This window comes from Elephantulus edwardii, unplaced genomic scaffold, assembly GCF_000299155.1.
Source record: "Elephantulus edwardii isolate Elephantulus edwardi_28Jun2011 unplaced genomic scaffold, EleEdw1.0 scaffold00044, whole genome shotgun sequence".
Lineage (NCBI taxonomy): Eukaryota > Metazoa > Chordata > Mammalia > Macroscelidea > Macroscelididae > Elephantulus > Elephantulus edwardii.
This window is the reverse complement of record NW_006399794.1, coordinates 8,181,121-8,197,581: the sequence shown is the minus strand read 5'-3', so window position 1 is coordinate 8,197,581 and position 16,461 is coordinate 8,181,121. Positions and strand designations below refer to the sequence as shown.

General features: G+C 39.2%; 1 protein-coding gene across 1 annotated transcript in view; it reads left to right on the top strand.

Moving 5' to 3' along the window:
* Positions 1 to 9,857: 9,857 nt before the first annotated feature.
* Positions 9,858 to 16,461, top strand: part of NLRP14 (NLR family, pyrin domain containing 14) — a 43,019-nt gene continuing 36,415 nt past the window's right edge. Inside the window, exons 1-3 of the mRNA XM_006885617.1 lie at positions 9,858 to 10,143; positions 11,761 to 11,826; positions 13,100 to 14,681. Coding sequence (XP_006885679.1) covers positions 9,858 to 10,143; positions 11,761 to 11,826; positions 13,100 to 14,681 — 1,934 coding nt within the window. The remainder of the gene's footprint in view (positions 10,144 to 11,760; positions 11,827 to 13,099; positions 14,682 to 16,461) is intronic.

Here is a 16,461-nt window from a genome sequence, read left to right as displayed (position 1 = left end):
TAACTTGTATAGGATTCAAGAAATTTTTAAATTGTATTTTTTAAATCAATGACAACAAAAAATTTATTTGTACTTTAAGGGTTAGCTAGACAATTACTGCAAACAGGTATTTATTACACAGCCAAAGTACCATGAAAGATGTCTTGCTTTAAGGGATCCTAAATCTTAAAATGTCACTTGATTTAAGAGATATTCTTAAGTATATTTCTCCCACTGCTCTCAACGTAACATCAGAAATACTCAACAAAACTGGTTCAGTGAGAAAACTAAGCCTATTTACTTAAGAGCTGTGAAAACTACCCACTGATATGACATTTGTGTAGTTCTCCCACAGGACACGCTAGTGCAGTTTTCAAAGTCTCTTCTGATATCTATTTGGGTTTTTGCTTTCTCCCTTATCTTTGTGGTGACCTTTTGCTTTCTTCATACTCTTGATGTCATCCCACAATTCATCTGGTCTTTAATCATCAGTGTTCGATCCTTCAAACCTATTAAAATGATTCTTAAATTCTGGTGTGGTAGATTCAAGATTTGTCAGCTTCAATTTGAATTTGCACATGAGTAATTGATAATCTGTTCCACACTCAGCACCTGGCCTGGTTTTGACTGTGATACTGAGCTTCCCCAACCGTTCCTTCCACAGATGTAGTCAGTCTGATTCCTATGCTGTCTATCAGGTGAAGTCTATGTGTAAAGTCACCATTTGTGGTGTTTGGTTTTATAAAAAGTAGTACTGATGATGAATAAATAATTGAACGTACAAAATTTGATCATTCTATTTCCGTCCTTGTTTCCATCTCCAAGTCCGTACTTTCTGACTATTGTTCCCTCATCATTGTTTCCAAGTTTTGTATTCTAGTCACCAATTATCATTAACACAACTTGCTTTCATATTTGATCAATTTCAGAGTCCAAGATTTGGTAACAATCTTCAATTTCCTCCTCTTTGGCTTTAGTTTTTAGTGCATATATTTGCATAATAGTCACATTAACAGGTTCCCATGTATGCATATAGATAATATCACAATATTGTACTTCAGGACAGAATTTGAAATTGCCATGTAACTATAAATGCAATACCCTTCTTTCCCTGGTTTTCATTCCTAGTATAGTATACCATGTAATTGATTCAAAGTGGCCAATGCCATATCATTTCATCTTACTAATGCCTAGAATGTCAATGTTCACGCCTTCATACTTTATACTTCATACATGTTTGCAGCTGTGTCCCCTCATTTTTATTGACTTTCAGTCTAGGCTTTACCTCTAATACTATATTTGTTGTGTTCCTCTTATTTACCAGTTTCTTAGATTATAGGGGTGAATATGATACCTTACCTTATGGGTTTCCAAACTAATGGGGAAGACAGACAAAATAACCATGTCCTCAAAGTTCTTTTCCTTAAGATCATTTCCTCCACCTGTGTTAGCTATCTTAATCAGTGACTTTACTAATCACCTAATTGATCTGTCCATAAACATTATTATCTCTTTTGACTCCTTTTCTCAGGAGCTACTCCAGATCTTCAAAGTATTAATTTGTCTCATTATTCCTCAAATCCTAGGTGCTTCTGATTTCTTGATATGAATAAAGACGATGCAAAATGAATGAGCAAGTGGATTTGGATTCTTTGGTTTTGAATGTAGTAAGGAGTTTCTTGGGGGAAAAAAACTGAAAGTTACTGCTAAAGCCATTTAAGGCTGGATTTCCAGATTACCAAGACACAAAGGCACTGAATTCTACCTCTATGAGGGCTCCTTAATTAGACACTTGGCATTTCTTCTTTTATGAAGAGGTTTGAGGAAAGGAAAAAGAGTGAAAATAGGGGCCAACACAGTCTGGATTATGAAATAGAAAGACCTAAAGATAGGGATGAAGAACATTTCATGAAGATTTGCACCCCATTGTCAACTCTATCTGCTCCTCCCGAGGTATAAATACTATCTTTATCATTAATACCAATGCTGGGTCAGCACAAAATGTTTACCCCAATTCCCACTCTGCCAAATACATTTCTAATTGGAATCGTAGTCATTTCCTAATTCTAGTCACACACATGGCTCCATGTTAATTTTTTCTTAACCTGTTAACTAACACACCTTAAATCTAATTCTATCTTTGCCCCACATTTTATCAACGCTTTTAATGCCAATATTGAGAAAATCTTATTGTAAACACTAAAGACCAATGTTGAGAAAACCTTTTTCTAAACCTTGTGTAAGTTCAGCTGTGAATTCTAACATTTAACCTTACAAACTTTGCCTCCAAATTTATCTTGATGGCAAACTATGACTGTGCCCTTACAAACTCAAATCTAATTCAGTCTGTTCAATAGTTACTTGGATTATTGGCTGGATAAATAAAAGGAAAATGCACGTTGAGAGTCTGGGAAAAGTCTTTCAAGACCAAACCCAAACTCCCAGCAGCCCTTGTTGGTTAACAGGAAAGGAAGGGACCTGCATACCCTACCCGAAGGGCACCGAAAGGACCCTATGTTGAAGGCCTTGCCTTTTAGGAGGAAACACATGGGCGCTTGGATCCGAGCGGGAGTACCGCCTTGCCCCACCAGCCAATGGGAAGAGAGACTTGTAGAGGTAGCTACATTTAGATCCCACCGCGAGTTTGCAGCCCACGCTTTTCTCCCTCAGCAATTACGAGTTGAGAGCCAAAGTGTTCTCACCAAACTTGTTGAGCCTTTTTTTTCTCCTTTCACGCTTTTGTTTCCTCCTTAATTCTTGGCTTTCAGCACTGAGATTTAGCCTTTGTGGCTGACTTCAACTGTGACGCCCTTTCAAGGTAAGGAATCAACCTCCTCGCCTCTGATTGTTTACTGTCTAAAAGTGGAAGTTGGGCCTAGGGAGGGGGTCTTCCTTCTTCCTGTATCCACAATCTGTGGAGACAAGAATTGCAGACCCCTGGGGTAGGCAGACAAGGAAGCCAGCTCCCTGGAGGTAGGTGTAACTGGGAACAGAGAGTAAGGACTAGGTGGGAAAGGCTCCTTTATCCAAGTGTGGCTCCATGTCACCCGGGAAGGCCATCTCCAAAGCATACCTCGGGGAACCAGTGCAATTTCTTCATTTTTTTGGGGGGGGAAGGGCGGTGGGACTCGTGATTTTATTGTTCTTCTCCCGCCTCCACACCCCCACCTCCAGTTAGTCTTCAGTAGCTGGGTAGCCTAGCCAGTTGCAGCTGGCTGTTGGCACAGGGTTGGGTTGGGAGATTTGGATGGAGCCAGAGATGATACTGGATGGAGAAGACGGAACTGCACTTCAGAGCCTGGGGTGGGATGAGGCAGGAGCGGCAAGGCTGGGCGATGGAACCACCTCAGTCCCGAGCTTTATTTTCTGATTTTCGCCCACTGGTGACATTCTCTACAGTCTTGGAGGCCTTCGCCCTCAACTTGTATGCTGCCCCTCAACTCTCCTGAGTTAAAATAGTATGAGTATCCTTTTATTTGAGGCCACAAATGTCCTAATTGAATTCAAGTGTGCCACTCTCTAGCCTCTACTGGAAACAGGTGTGTTCGTTCTTCTGTCCCAGGCTATTCCCTCCACTTTTGGACCCTTTCTAGCCCCTCTCCCAAGTAAAAATGAAAATGCAAAACTTTCCAGACTCTCTTCCATCTTACTCGTGTCTCCCATTTTCCTTTTTATCAGAGTTTAGAAATAACAGCTCATACTTGTTTACGTCTCTAATCATCCTCAGATTCCTAGCAGTGAGGCTTTGTCCCATCCTTTGTTCCCCGTCAAACGCAAGATTGTGAAGTCGGTTCCCACTGCTGGTGACCCTTCACTGGGTTTTTTAAGACTCTAAATTGTAACCATAGAAAGCTGCTCATCTTTTCTGTACAAGGAGTTGCAGGTGATTTTAATCAATCTGAATTCATTCTTCCTGGTGATTTGAACCTTTTTAAGATTCATTTCATTGTGAATTAGAATACTTAAGATTGCATTAAACAAAAACTTTTAACATAATAAATGATTTGTCCAAGGAGTAAGTAAATCATCACTAACTGGATGTTCCTGATAGGAAACTCTTCCCTTTGTGCAGAGGTAACTAATTTTTATGGTAGTTACTTCTCTAACTAGCAGTTCCTTTTAAAAATTTGACTTCCAACATTTATGGAAGCATCCTTGAATACGAACGTTAGGACTCTAACAATTATGGATGCATCCTTGAATACTACTTAAAAACAAAAGATAGTTTACAGTACTGTTTACTGGGCATAAACTATCCCTTTCTTTGGGTTTGGTTGCTAGGAATTTTGTTTGAGATTCATCCTGTGGTATGTGGCTATAGATCATATATTTTCATTGCTTTGGGTGATTTCCTTTTATGAATTTATCACAATTTATTTCAGTTTCATCATTAGTGGAATTCTTACCAACAAGACCAGTTAACATGCTAGGAGTGTTAGATACTTAACAAGACTGAAAAGTGTAGTGACAGGTGTAGAATAATGTTTTTTTTCTGTTAATCTAAAACTCTTAATTATCTAGTGCTCCTGCAATACATAGGTATTGCAAGCAAACAATTATAACAAAAAAAAATATTTGCTTACAATTTAAGACCAACAAGCCAAAATCAATGTGCTGGCTCTAGTGGCAGCTGGGGAGAAAAGAGGCATCTCCTTCTGTGTGTTTTGTAACCTTGAAATCATGCTGCAGGATCAGCTATGAGTTGATTCCAACTCAGCTGCAATAAATTGAGTTCTTTAGGACAAGACCCTCAGTTGGTTTGAAGAAAAGCCCTTGTTTCTATCTGCATGTATAGGCCACGTGTTCCTTGTAGATCTTTGTTTTCCCAGTCCTTCAGTGGTGTCGGGGAGTTTCTTTGAGCTAGCTCAAAAGGATTTAACATACTCCCAGAAATTTGTTCTTGGTGATATATGTGCTTCCCCTCCCTTTTTATCACTAGAGAGATAAAAGATGTCAATAAACCAAGCTTTACAGAAACTTCCCTTACTGTGATGGAATTAAGGGATGTGTAGCCCATCCTTTTAAAGTTATTTGGTTTATTAGATCATTCATAAGGGCCATTACATTGTTTCTACATCATATCATTACATGCATACATTTTGGGGTGACACAATTCAGTGTATGACACTTTCCAAATTATGTTAAACTACTTCAGGTTTAAAAATAAATATCTGAATACTCTATGACCCAGCATTATGCTTTTTAGAAAACTACACGTAAACAGAACTGCCTAGAATTATAATACTGAAGAATGTTGTGGGCAAAATCTTGATGATGCAGAAAGCATTTTTTTTTTTTTAAATAGCAGGAATGTAGAGTCACTATACCAAAAAGAATTGGTCAATACTGAATCATTTCAAGAAGCATCATATAGTCAAGAACCATTGATAATAAAGAAGTTCCATATACATTGAAGTCATTGACAAAATTAAGTTCCGAGGAACTGAAATACAAATTGAGGTGTTTCAACAAATTAATGCAGTACTGGTTGTATTCATTAGAGTATGCCAAGAAGTTTGCAAGACTGTTACTTGACCACCTAACTAGAAGAGATCCATATTGATTCTCATGCAAAAATTATGATCCCACAGAGACCATAAAGATTGAACACTATCATTAATATTGTTGTTGTTGTTGCTATGTGCCGTCGAGTCGTTGTGACTCATAGCGCCCCTATGTACAACAGCCCTAAACCGTGCTATATTACATGCAAATAGAATCTTGCTAAAGATTATTTATAAAAATGTTGGAATAGTGTGTCAACCAACAGTGAAGTGCCAAGCATTCAAACTGGATTCAGAAGATGCTATGAAATGAGAGCGTTGCTGATATCAGATGGAGTCTAGCTGAAAGAGGCTATCATACTTACTTGAGTTTTATTGACTATGCAAAAGCATTTGACTACATGGATCAATACAAATTATGGATAACATTGAGAAAGATGAGAATTTTGGAACACATAATTGGACTCTTGCAAAGCCTGGACCAGGAAGCAGTTGGCCAAACAGAACAAATATTGCATGGTCTAAAATCAGGGAAGGTATGCATCAGGTTTGTATCCTTTCTCCATGCCTGTTAAATCTATATGCTAAGATGGGGTATATAAAGAAGAATGTAGTATCAGGATTGTAGAACTGATTGTATCATCTGTATTATGCAGATTATTAATCTTGCTTGCAGAAAGTGAAGAGGATTTGAAACACTTGCTGCAGCAGATCTAAGACTACTATATGGGTTACATCTCAATATCAAGAAAACAAACATCTTGACTATCATCATGAAAGAGAAAGACTGAAGTTGTCAATAATTTCATTTTATTGAATGTACAATGAACACCCATGGCAGCAGCAATCAAGAAATCAAAATGTGTCACTGGGAAAAAAAAAATGTGTCACTGGGAAAACGTATTGTCATATACATCTTTAAAGTGTAAAAAAGAATATAATTTTAAAGACTAAGGTGTGCCTTTTTCAGACCATGGTATTTTCATGCTTTGTATGGATCAGAAAAATTAAATTGAAAAGTCATTGCCTTTTAATTGTGTGTTGACCAGGTATCAAATACTCCATGGACTACTGAAAGAGCACATGTATCTGTCTTGGAGTAAGTGCAACCTGGGTGCTCCTTAGAGGCAATGATGGTGAAACTTTCTCACATACTTTGGGCATGTTGTATGGAGGGCTCGTCCTCAGAAGAAGGCCTCATGCTGGGAAAGGTGGTTGTTGTTTTGTTATGTGCCATCGAGTTGCCTACAAATCATAGCGACCTTGTGTACAACAACCCTAAAACTTGCTCTATCCTGTGCTAATCTTATTGTCTCTGACACAAGTACCCCCCATTACTCCAGTCACTGAATAGATCCATCTCATCGAGGGTCTTCCTCTCCTGCACCATCCTTCCCCCTCCGAAGCATGACAGCCCTCTCAAAGGACTGGTCCCTCCTTGCAACATGTCCAAAATATGTCAGACGAAGCTTCAGAATCCTTGCCTCCAAGAAGCAGCCTGGTTTAACTCTCCAGGACGAACCTATTCATTCTCTTAGCAGTCCATGGTATATTCAGTACCCTTCTCCAGCACAAAGTTCAAAGGCATCAGTTCTCTTTCTGTCATCCCTAGCCACTGTCCAGCTCTCTGATGCATAGCAAGTGATTGCAAAGACCATGGCCTGGATAAGGTGCATCTTAGTCTCCAGATTGATATCATTGCTCTTCAGTGCTTTAGAGAGGTTCTGACAGTAGACTTTCCTAATGCAATACATCTTTTCATTTCCTGGCTACTGGTGCCAAGAGTGTTGATTGTGGAACCAAGCATACTGAAGCTGTCATCAATCACAATCTCTTCACCATTCATTCTGATGCTGCCAGTCAGCCCAGTGGTGAGAATCTTTGTTTTCTTGATATTGAGCTTCAATCTATATTGAAGGCTGCAGTCCTTGACTTTCTGCAGCAAGCGCTTCAGGTCTTCCTCAGTTTCAGAAAGTAGGGTTGTGTCGTCTGCATAATGCAGATTGTTGATGAAACTTCCTTCAATCCTGATGTCACACTTCTCCTCATAGTGAAGATTATCCAGCCTCCTGGATAATCTCGTCCACATATAGATTGAAAAGATCTGGAAATAGGACACATCCTTGGCATAAAACCTTCCCAAAATCAATGCTCAAAATGGATTGACATAGTAACTATAACAACGTACTTGAACACTGGAGATTGTTAGGATGGTGGAGGACAGGTCAAGGTTCTGATTTGCTGTTCATATGGTCACAATGAGTTGTACCTAAGTCAGTGTTGCCTAGATGGCGCACGTATATGTATGATATTAAACTGACAACAACTCAAAAGATTAGAAACTTTTGGGGGCAATGAGTTTATGTTAATGGAAGAGGAAGAGAATGTACAACCAGAAAAAAATGTAATCAGCACCATTGTCACCATATTGTATCCTGGCAACAAGTCATCTTAGTGTCCTTGGTTGTTGATGGCTTTGACAGCTTTGAAGAATACTACTGATAAGATGTGTGTTTGCTTTATAATGCCCATCTACTTGGGTTTATCTCTTGGTTAGAATGAGATGATGAGTTTAGGGGAGGTAGCCTAGTGATAAGGAGCTTCTCTGCAATCCCAAAGGTGTAGGGTTTGATTCCACCAGCTGCTCTGCAGGGGAAGGATGGGCATTCTCCTCCCATGCAATTAATTGCCTCAGAACCTGCCACAGGTTTCAGCTGTGGGCCATTTCTGACTCAGCAGTACACAGCAACAACCATCACCACAGAAAAGCCATTCTTATCACACAACAAGGGTCTATATACTGTCAGTCCATTAATCACTAGTGCTGTTCACCTGGCTATGAAAGTATTTGTGAGATTTTTCCACTATAAAGTTACTTCTCCTACTGTTAACACTTTGTTTGGAATCCACTATAAAGTTACTTCTCCTGCTGTTAACACTTTGTTTGGAAGCAAGTGACTAGAGCGGTACACACTTAGGAATCAGAATTAAGATCTGCCTCCTGGAGGGCAGTATTTACATAAATTCTTTGGAATTCTTCTGTAAAAATGTAAGCCTTCTCTTTTTTTATTTACCGAAAAGTAAAGAGTTGGATTCTATGCCTCATTTTTCTCTTTTGCCTTATTCCATATGTCCTGATGATATTTAAGTGCTTTTTTCCTCACACTAATTTCTTTCTTCCCTTTTAAATGATTACTATAGAACCTAGTTTTGGTAGATCTTCTTTCTAACCTATAATAGATTAGTGTGGTTTAAAAAACATGAATACAGTTGATAGCTCACCATTTGTGGTATAAAGTATTGATTTACCGTAACAGTTTTTTAGATAGATTACTTTCTCTTGAAGAGGTAATTCCTGCTTCTGTATGTTTTCACTTCCGTCATCTATCTTTCCTTTCCAAATATGGGGGAGGGGCAGTGTGAAAGACTGGCAATAGCAAGAGATTTAAAGAAAGATCTAAGTCCTGGCTGTGTACCACTACTAGCTCTATCTCCTTGGACAAATTGAGGGACTTCAGGAAGCTAGAAAAACTGAGTTAAATTATTAACTGGTATCTACATGCTGGATAAGAAACTGAATGAGACTTTTAAGATGACTAATAAGGTGGCCTAGTGGCAAGGAGCTGCATTGCAAACCCAAAGGGAGGTTGTTCAAATCAAACAGCTACTCAGTGGAAGAAAGACAGGCAGTCTCCTCAAGTGCAGTTACCTATTGGAAGGTCAGCTCGGAGATGGTTCTGACTTGATGATACATAACAATAACAACAGTCCAGAGTTCAAAAGACTAGGAAATGATGAAATTTTAAGAACTGTAGCCATTGATGATGTTGTTGCGGGCCACGAACAGAAGACCTGAGCACTGCTCATAGACTTTCCGGAGGCAATCCATTTCGGAAGTGGATGCCACTCCTGCTTCGAAGTTTGTTTTAATTGGGGAGCTTCACCAAACAGTGTAAGCACTGGGTAACCATTATCGCATTTGACACATCAGTGTCACAGTGTTTAGCATCACAGCAACTACAAGTTACTTCTGTACAGCAATGCACAGACCAGTGGTACACCATTTAGAAGAATGTTTGACAAAAATCAATTAAAACCAGGCCTCAGTGCTGCAGATTAAAATCACTCACCTTTGGCTTGGTAGTATAACTTTCTATCCACTAGGCCAACAGAGCTCTATGTTGTTAAGTGCCATTGAGTCATAGACAACTCACAGTGACCCTCTGAATGAAAGACTTTTGGCTAAAATAGTTGGCCTTAACAAATGGTGAATGAAAGCTGTATTTAAATATATATTTACTTTTCTAACCTTTTATCATCTACAGGTCTCACGTATTTTGTATTATTATTTTTCCTCTTGATCCTTGGAACAAGATGGCAACTTCATCTACTTTCTTTTCTGATTATGGGCTGCTGTGGTATTTGGAGAAGTTGGACAAAGAAGAGTTCAAAAAATTTAAGTTTCTCCTAAATGATGAGGTTGTGGAACCTGGGCGGCAAAAGATACCATGGGGTGAAGTGAAGAAGGCCAGTAAGGAGGACCTGGCTAACCTGATAAGCAAGTATTATCCAGAAAAGAAGGCCTGGAAAGTGACTTTGAAAATATTTGACAAGATTGGCCTGAAGCATTTGTGTCAGCAAGCAACAGCAGAGATGAGCTGTGAGTGATGCTAGGGACAGATCTGAGGGTGTGCAAGCGTATTTCGTCCTGCCGATTAGGATGACTCTATAAGAGGCTCTTGGGGATTAAACCATGTGGTGGGACACGGTAGTTATATACATTAAGGGCTTGTTGGATCATTTGAGAACCACAGAAAGGGCAAGAGAATTCTGAGTACAATTGATCCTTGAACAACGTAAGTTTGAACTTCAAGGACCTACTTTAACTCAGATTTTTATATTTTCTGCTTGCTGTTGTGGTGAGCCTCATGTGTTGCTGATTATCTCTTGTAGAGCGGTTTGTCTCCCCCTGGAAAACTGTTCATGCAAAAATTACTAGCTTTACATAGTCTTTTAATCAGATATTTTCAGTACTTGAGCTCTTGAAATTCAAATCCCTGTTGTTCAAGAGTCAACTCAAAGTTTTATGTAGACTTCAAGGGAGGTTGGTACCTCTAACCATCTCACTGTGAAAGGATCAACTGTACTGTTAAGTTTGCCTGGCTCCTTAATGGGGCTAACTAATTGAGTGATAATTGTCCTTTCATCCACTGTGATTTTTTTTTTTCAAATTTAAAGTCATAAATTAGGCTAAAATTGTGAGTCCCAAGTGAGATTATTCTATCTTTTTTTTAAAATATGATAAATGAGCTAGACAAATCAGAATTTCTAGTCATGATCTAGTATGATATATTATAGTCTGGCTTTCTAAAATCTCATACTCTTGTTGGCCCTATAGCTGCAATTATCTCAAGCTTCTCAGGGCTTGAGGGATTAGCTGAAACATTAAAGGGGCAAAAGGAATGGATTAGCTGAAACATTAAAGGGGCAAAAGGAATGGATTAGCTGAAACATTAAAGGGGCAAAAGGAATTTTGGTACAGATGGCCCTTGAACACCATGACTTTGAACTTAAAGTGTTTACTTATACTCACAGACTGATGTCTTGAATAGATTCCTTGTCCTAGAGTTCATGGCAAGAGATTGCCAATTTTATTGTTTGTGCTACCTCAATTGTTTCTGCAGCCATAGTGGTAGAGTCTAAGATTCTGCTAGCTATAGTTTTCTTAGCAATGGAGTTGAACCACTGAAATAAAAATGTTGGTCCCTATTATGGCGGTAACCAAAGCTGCCCTTGTTGTTAAGTGCCGTTGAGTTGTAGGCGACTTATAGCAACCCTAAGAACGAAAGACCTGGGCACTTGTGTAACTTTCATCCTTTCTGCAAGTTCATAGGGTTTCTGGAGGCAAGCTGTTTTGGAAGTGGATGCCATTCTTGCTTCCAAGCTTGTTTTAATCGGGGAGTTCCACCTAACACTGTCCACCATGGGTAATCAATCTTGAATTTGACACATCAGTGTCAATAGTGTTCAGCTTCACAGCAACTACAAGTTACCTCTGTACGGCAAGTGGACAGACCAGGGGTATACGACCTAGAAGAATGTTTCACCAAAAAAAATTAAAAGCAGGCCTAAGGGCCGCAGATGAGAGCACCCAGCTTTGGCTTTGGAACATCACTTTTTGTCCACTAGGCCAACTGATCTCTCTCTATGCTGTTGTTGTTAAGTGCCGTAAATTCCAGAATCTGTTGTGATGAGTCTCTTCTATTTCATGTTGTAGCAATAGTTCAGACCATGAAACCAGAGGACACCATGGAAGTTGAGGGAGGTGAGGAGGCAGTGCTGGGTGAGTAATGAATTCTGAGAAAAGTTAACTTGTGGGCAAAAGATGACTCAGACTTAACTAACTAAAGATGAAGGCATATTATTCTACTTGTTGTTGGAATACTGTAGATTCAGAACTGACCCATTGCTGACCTTCCAGCAAATTTTCAGAGTCATTTAATCACACAGGAGGAGACTGCCCATCCTTCTCCCATGGAGGACTTGGTGGCCTTGAGGCATATGCCTTCAGGATTTCAATGCAGCTTCTCACCACTAGGCCACCAGAGCTCTAGGATACTTTTTAGCTGTTGTTGTCAGGTGCTATCAGGTTGAATATGACTCCTAACGACCCTGTGAACAAAACATCTGAACCCAGTTCTATTCCTGTGCCATCCTCACACTTACTGACACATAAGAGCCCATTGCAGCAGTCACCACATTAGTCCACCTGCTTGACACTGTTCCTCTCCTTCTCCAATCTCTTTCCTTCCCAGCATCATGTCCCTCTCTATGGAATAGCCTCTCCTAACAACATGCCCAAAGTATGTGAGTTGATGCCTCACCATTGTTGCCTCCCAAGAGTATTCTGGCTGCATCCTCTCCAAGACATATCTGTTGTCTTTGCCATCCCTGGGATGTTCAGTGCTCTTATCTAACACTACAGCTCAATCAGTTCTTTTTCTGTCATCCTTAATTCATTGTCCAGCTCTCAGATTCATAACAAGTGATTGGAATGACTATGGCCTACATCAGTGTACTTGATTCTTTAAACTGACATCATTACTCCTCAAGAATTTGGAAAGGTACCTAACTGCAGATTTTCTCAGTGCAGTACTTTCTCCCTTTTCCTCAATATTCTTCAGACTATGCTTCAGTCAGTATTTGTCTGATTTTTTTTTTAAAGTATACAGAGAATTTTTTTCTCCTATAGATTCAAATATATTTTCAGCACCTTCATGATTATTATGTCTAATAACTGCTTTGGCTTTTTATATAGATGACTGTTTTCTATATCTTTTTAAAAGAAGTATAAAGGAAATGTTTGTAGAATGTCTCATTTTCATTTTTATCACTAGTTTTTATCTGCATTATTATTTCCTACACTTCTAATGCATATTTCAATTCTACAAGAATGTTTCTGCCTTATTTCTTCCCTAAGCTAACTTCACTTTGACTTCAGCCTTGTTTCTTGTTCATAACTCAGAATAACAGTATTTTGAACAATTATAGAATTTGTTTGGTCATGTGTAACCATTCTGGTTTTTTTTTCCTGCCCCTGCTCCATTCTAACTAAGGTGATGGCACAGAATACAAAAGTCACATACAAGCCAAGTTCGGCACCATGAGGAACAAGACTCATTTGCTTGGAGAACCTGAAGATTTCTATCACAAAATCATTCAAGAAAATCAAGAACTCTTGGAACATTTGTTTGATGTGGATGTCAAAACTGGTGAGCACTCACCACTCACAGTGGTGCTACAGGGGCCTGCTGGAATTGGGAAAACTACCTTGATGAGAAAGGCAATGTTAGAGTGGGCAGAGGGCAATCTCTATCAGCAGAAATTTGCATATGTTTTCTATCTCAATGCAAGAGAAATTAACAGTATGAGAGAAATGAGCTTTGTTCAACTTCTATCAAAGTACTGGCCTAGCAGAGAAGGCCCTATTGAAAGGATCATGTCCCAGCCAGGTCAGCTCCTTTTTATTATTGATAGTTTTGATGAACTGGACTTTGCTTTTGAGGAACCGGACTCTGAACTGACCAACAACAGGACACAGGATCACCCAGTGTCCTTCCTCATTAGTAGTTTGCTGAGGAAAGCCATGCTCCCTGAGTCGTCCTTACTGATAACAACGAAACCCACCACTTACAAGAAACTGAAATCTTTGTTGAAGAGTCCTCGTTGGGTCGAGCTAGCAGGAATGTCTAAGGATGCAAGAAAGGAGTATATTTTCCAGTTTTTTGAAGACCCAGAGTGGGCCATACAAGCATTCAGGTCATTAAGAAACAATGAAATACTTTTTAACATATGCCAAGTCCCTCTACTGTGCAAAGTCATTTGTACTTGTTTGAAGCAGCAAATGGAAAAGGGAGCCGATATCACTGTGATCTGCCAGACCACCACAGCTCTGTTTACCTGTTTTATCTCTAGCTTGTACACACTTGACGATATAAGCAGTCCTCCTTTACCCAACCAATTCCAACTGAAGAATCTATGCTACTTGGCTGCCAAGGGAATATGGACTATGACATATGTGTTTTACAAGGACAATTTAAAAAAGCATGGATTAAAGCATGATGATATTTCAGTTTTCCTGAACATGAATATTCTTAAAAAGGATTTAGATTATGAAAATTGCTATACATTCACCTACCTACACGTTCAGCAATTTTTTGGAGCTATGTTCTATGTAGTAAAAGGCAATTGGCAAGTGAAGGACCTTTCTTATCAGCCTTTTGAAGACCTAAATCAGTTCCTTGACAGCGAAGACATTCATTTGAGGCAGATGAAATACTTTTTGTTTGGCTTGGTGAATGAATACATAATAAAACAACTGGAGAAGATATTTAAATGTAAAATGTCACTGGATCTAAAGTGGGAGTTAATTGAGTGGGCAGGAATATTAGCAAACAGTGGACGTCCTCCAGCAGAGTTGAGATTACTGGAGTTGTTCTATTGCTTGTATGAGACTCAGTATGAGCCATTTCTAATCCAAGTAATGACCCATTTCAAAACGGTTGACATTAATATTTGTGAGAAAATCCATTTGCATATGTCTTCATTCTGCCTTAAGTACTGCAGCTTTCTACAGACTGTTAAACTGTCTGCAAACATGGTAGGGGAGGAAATGCTAATGTCACCAGATGAAGCTTGGTAAGTATGTTAGGTCAGTTCCCTGGAAGTATACCTTGTTGGGGTGTGAAGGAAGTAGATTGTGTCAGAGGAAATAGTTATTATAGCTGAGACCCAAGAGTTGGGATGGCCCTTCAGAGTATTTCACTTTAAGGTGAGGAGGCCAGCCAGTGAAACCCACTTATTGACCAGACATATCTACTGGTAGTGAATGGGTGAAAACTTGAATGAAATTATTCTTAACCTGAGGGCAATGCCAAGAGAGGATCTTGTCTGGAGGTTATTAGTTGTCCCTTGTACATTCCCAGTAAATGGGGGATGTAGTAGTGCAATTACACATCCATGATAGTAAATACAATTCCTTTTTAAAAATAATGCCCTCCATAGAATAAAGGACTAGAGATGCCTTCCTGCAAAACCTGCTATACTTCGATGGTATCTGGACTATGTTCTGCTATTCTTTGCTGATTTTGCTAACTTTTTCTGTTGTCTAGATAGAATCTGTGTTTTACAATTTATGAAAACATTTGGCTGAGAGATAGGCAGACAAATAATAAAGGCTGAATAAATAGATGGCTTATTTAAAGTGTAAGTTTTATGTATATTTTATCATGTACTCACTTTTATTCTTTATTACCCTTAATTTATTATGTGTCTATTAATAATAGCCTAATAATTATAATTTCAAGAGTATGTGTATATATTGTTAGTTGCCGTTGAGTATAACTCACAGCGACCCTACAAACAACGGATCTGAACCCTGCCCAGTTCTGTGCCATCCTCATCATCTGATATACGTGAGCCCATTGTTACACTCACTGTGTCATTTCAGCTCATTGAGGAGGGTAGTTATCTTTCAGTGACCTTCCAGCTTTCCAAACATGTCATTTTCTAAGGACTAGCCCTTAACAAATGTCCAATGTATGTGAGATGAAATTTCACTATCCTTACCTCTAAGGAGCATCCTGGTTGCAATTTCTCTCAAGATAAACTTGTTTATTCTTTGAGCAGTGCATGGGATATTCACTACTCTTCTCCAAAACCACAGCTCAAAGGCATCTGTTGTTGTTCTGTCATCTTGAATCATTGTCCAACTCTGATTCATAGGAAGTAAATGAAAAGACCATGGCTTATATGAGGTACACCTTAGTCTTTAAACTGACATAATTTTTCTTTAGCATTCCTTTTATAAAATCCTTAAAACTCTATGAAAGGTGATGCCATTTCTATTTTGGGAAAAATGTTAGCTAAAGAAACTCACTGACTTAAAAATAATATAGCTAGTAAATGGTAGAACTGGGGCTCAAGGTCCATGACTCTCTATAAAACCATCCCCTAAACTGAGGAGGACCTGAAGTGCTTGCTGCAGAAGGTTGAGGACTGGAGCCTTAAATATGGATTGAAGCTCAACATCAAGAAAACAAAGATTCTCACCACTGGGCCAATTAGCAGCTTCATGATGGACAGTGAAGGGACTGAGATTAACAGCTTCAATTTGCTTGGCTCCACAGTCAACACTCTTGGTACCTGCAGCCAGGAAATCAAAAGACAAATTGCATTGGGAAAGTCTGCTGTCAGGGACTGCTCCAGAGTTCTGAAGAGCAACGAGTTTGGAGACTAAGGTGCACCTGATCCAGGCCACGGTCTTCACAATTACTTTCTAGTCATCACAAAGCTGGATAGTGACTAAGGAGTATAGAAGAACTGATACCTCTTGAGGTGTGGTGCTGGAGAAGGGTTTTAAATATACCATGGACTGCTAGGAGAACAAACAGGTTTGTCCTAGAGAGGATGAAACCAG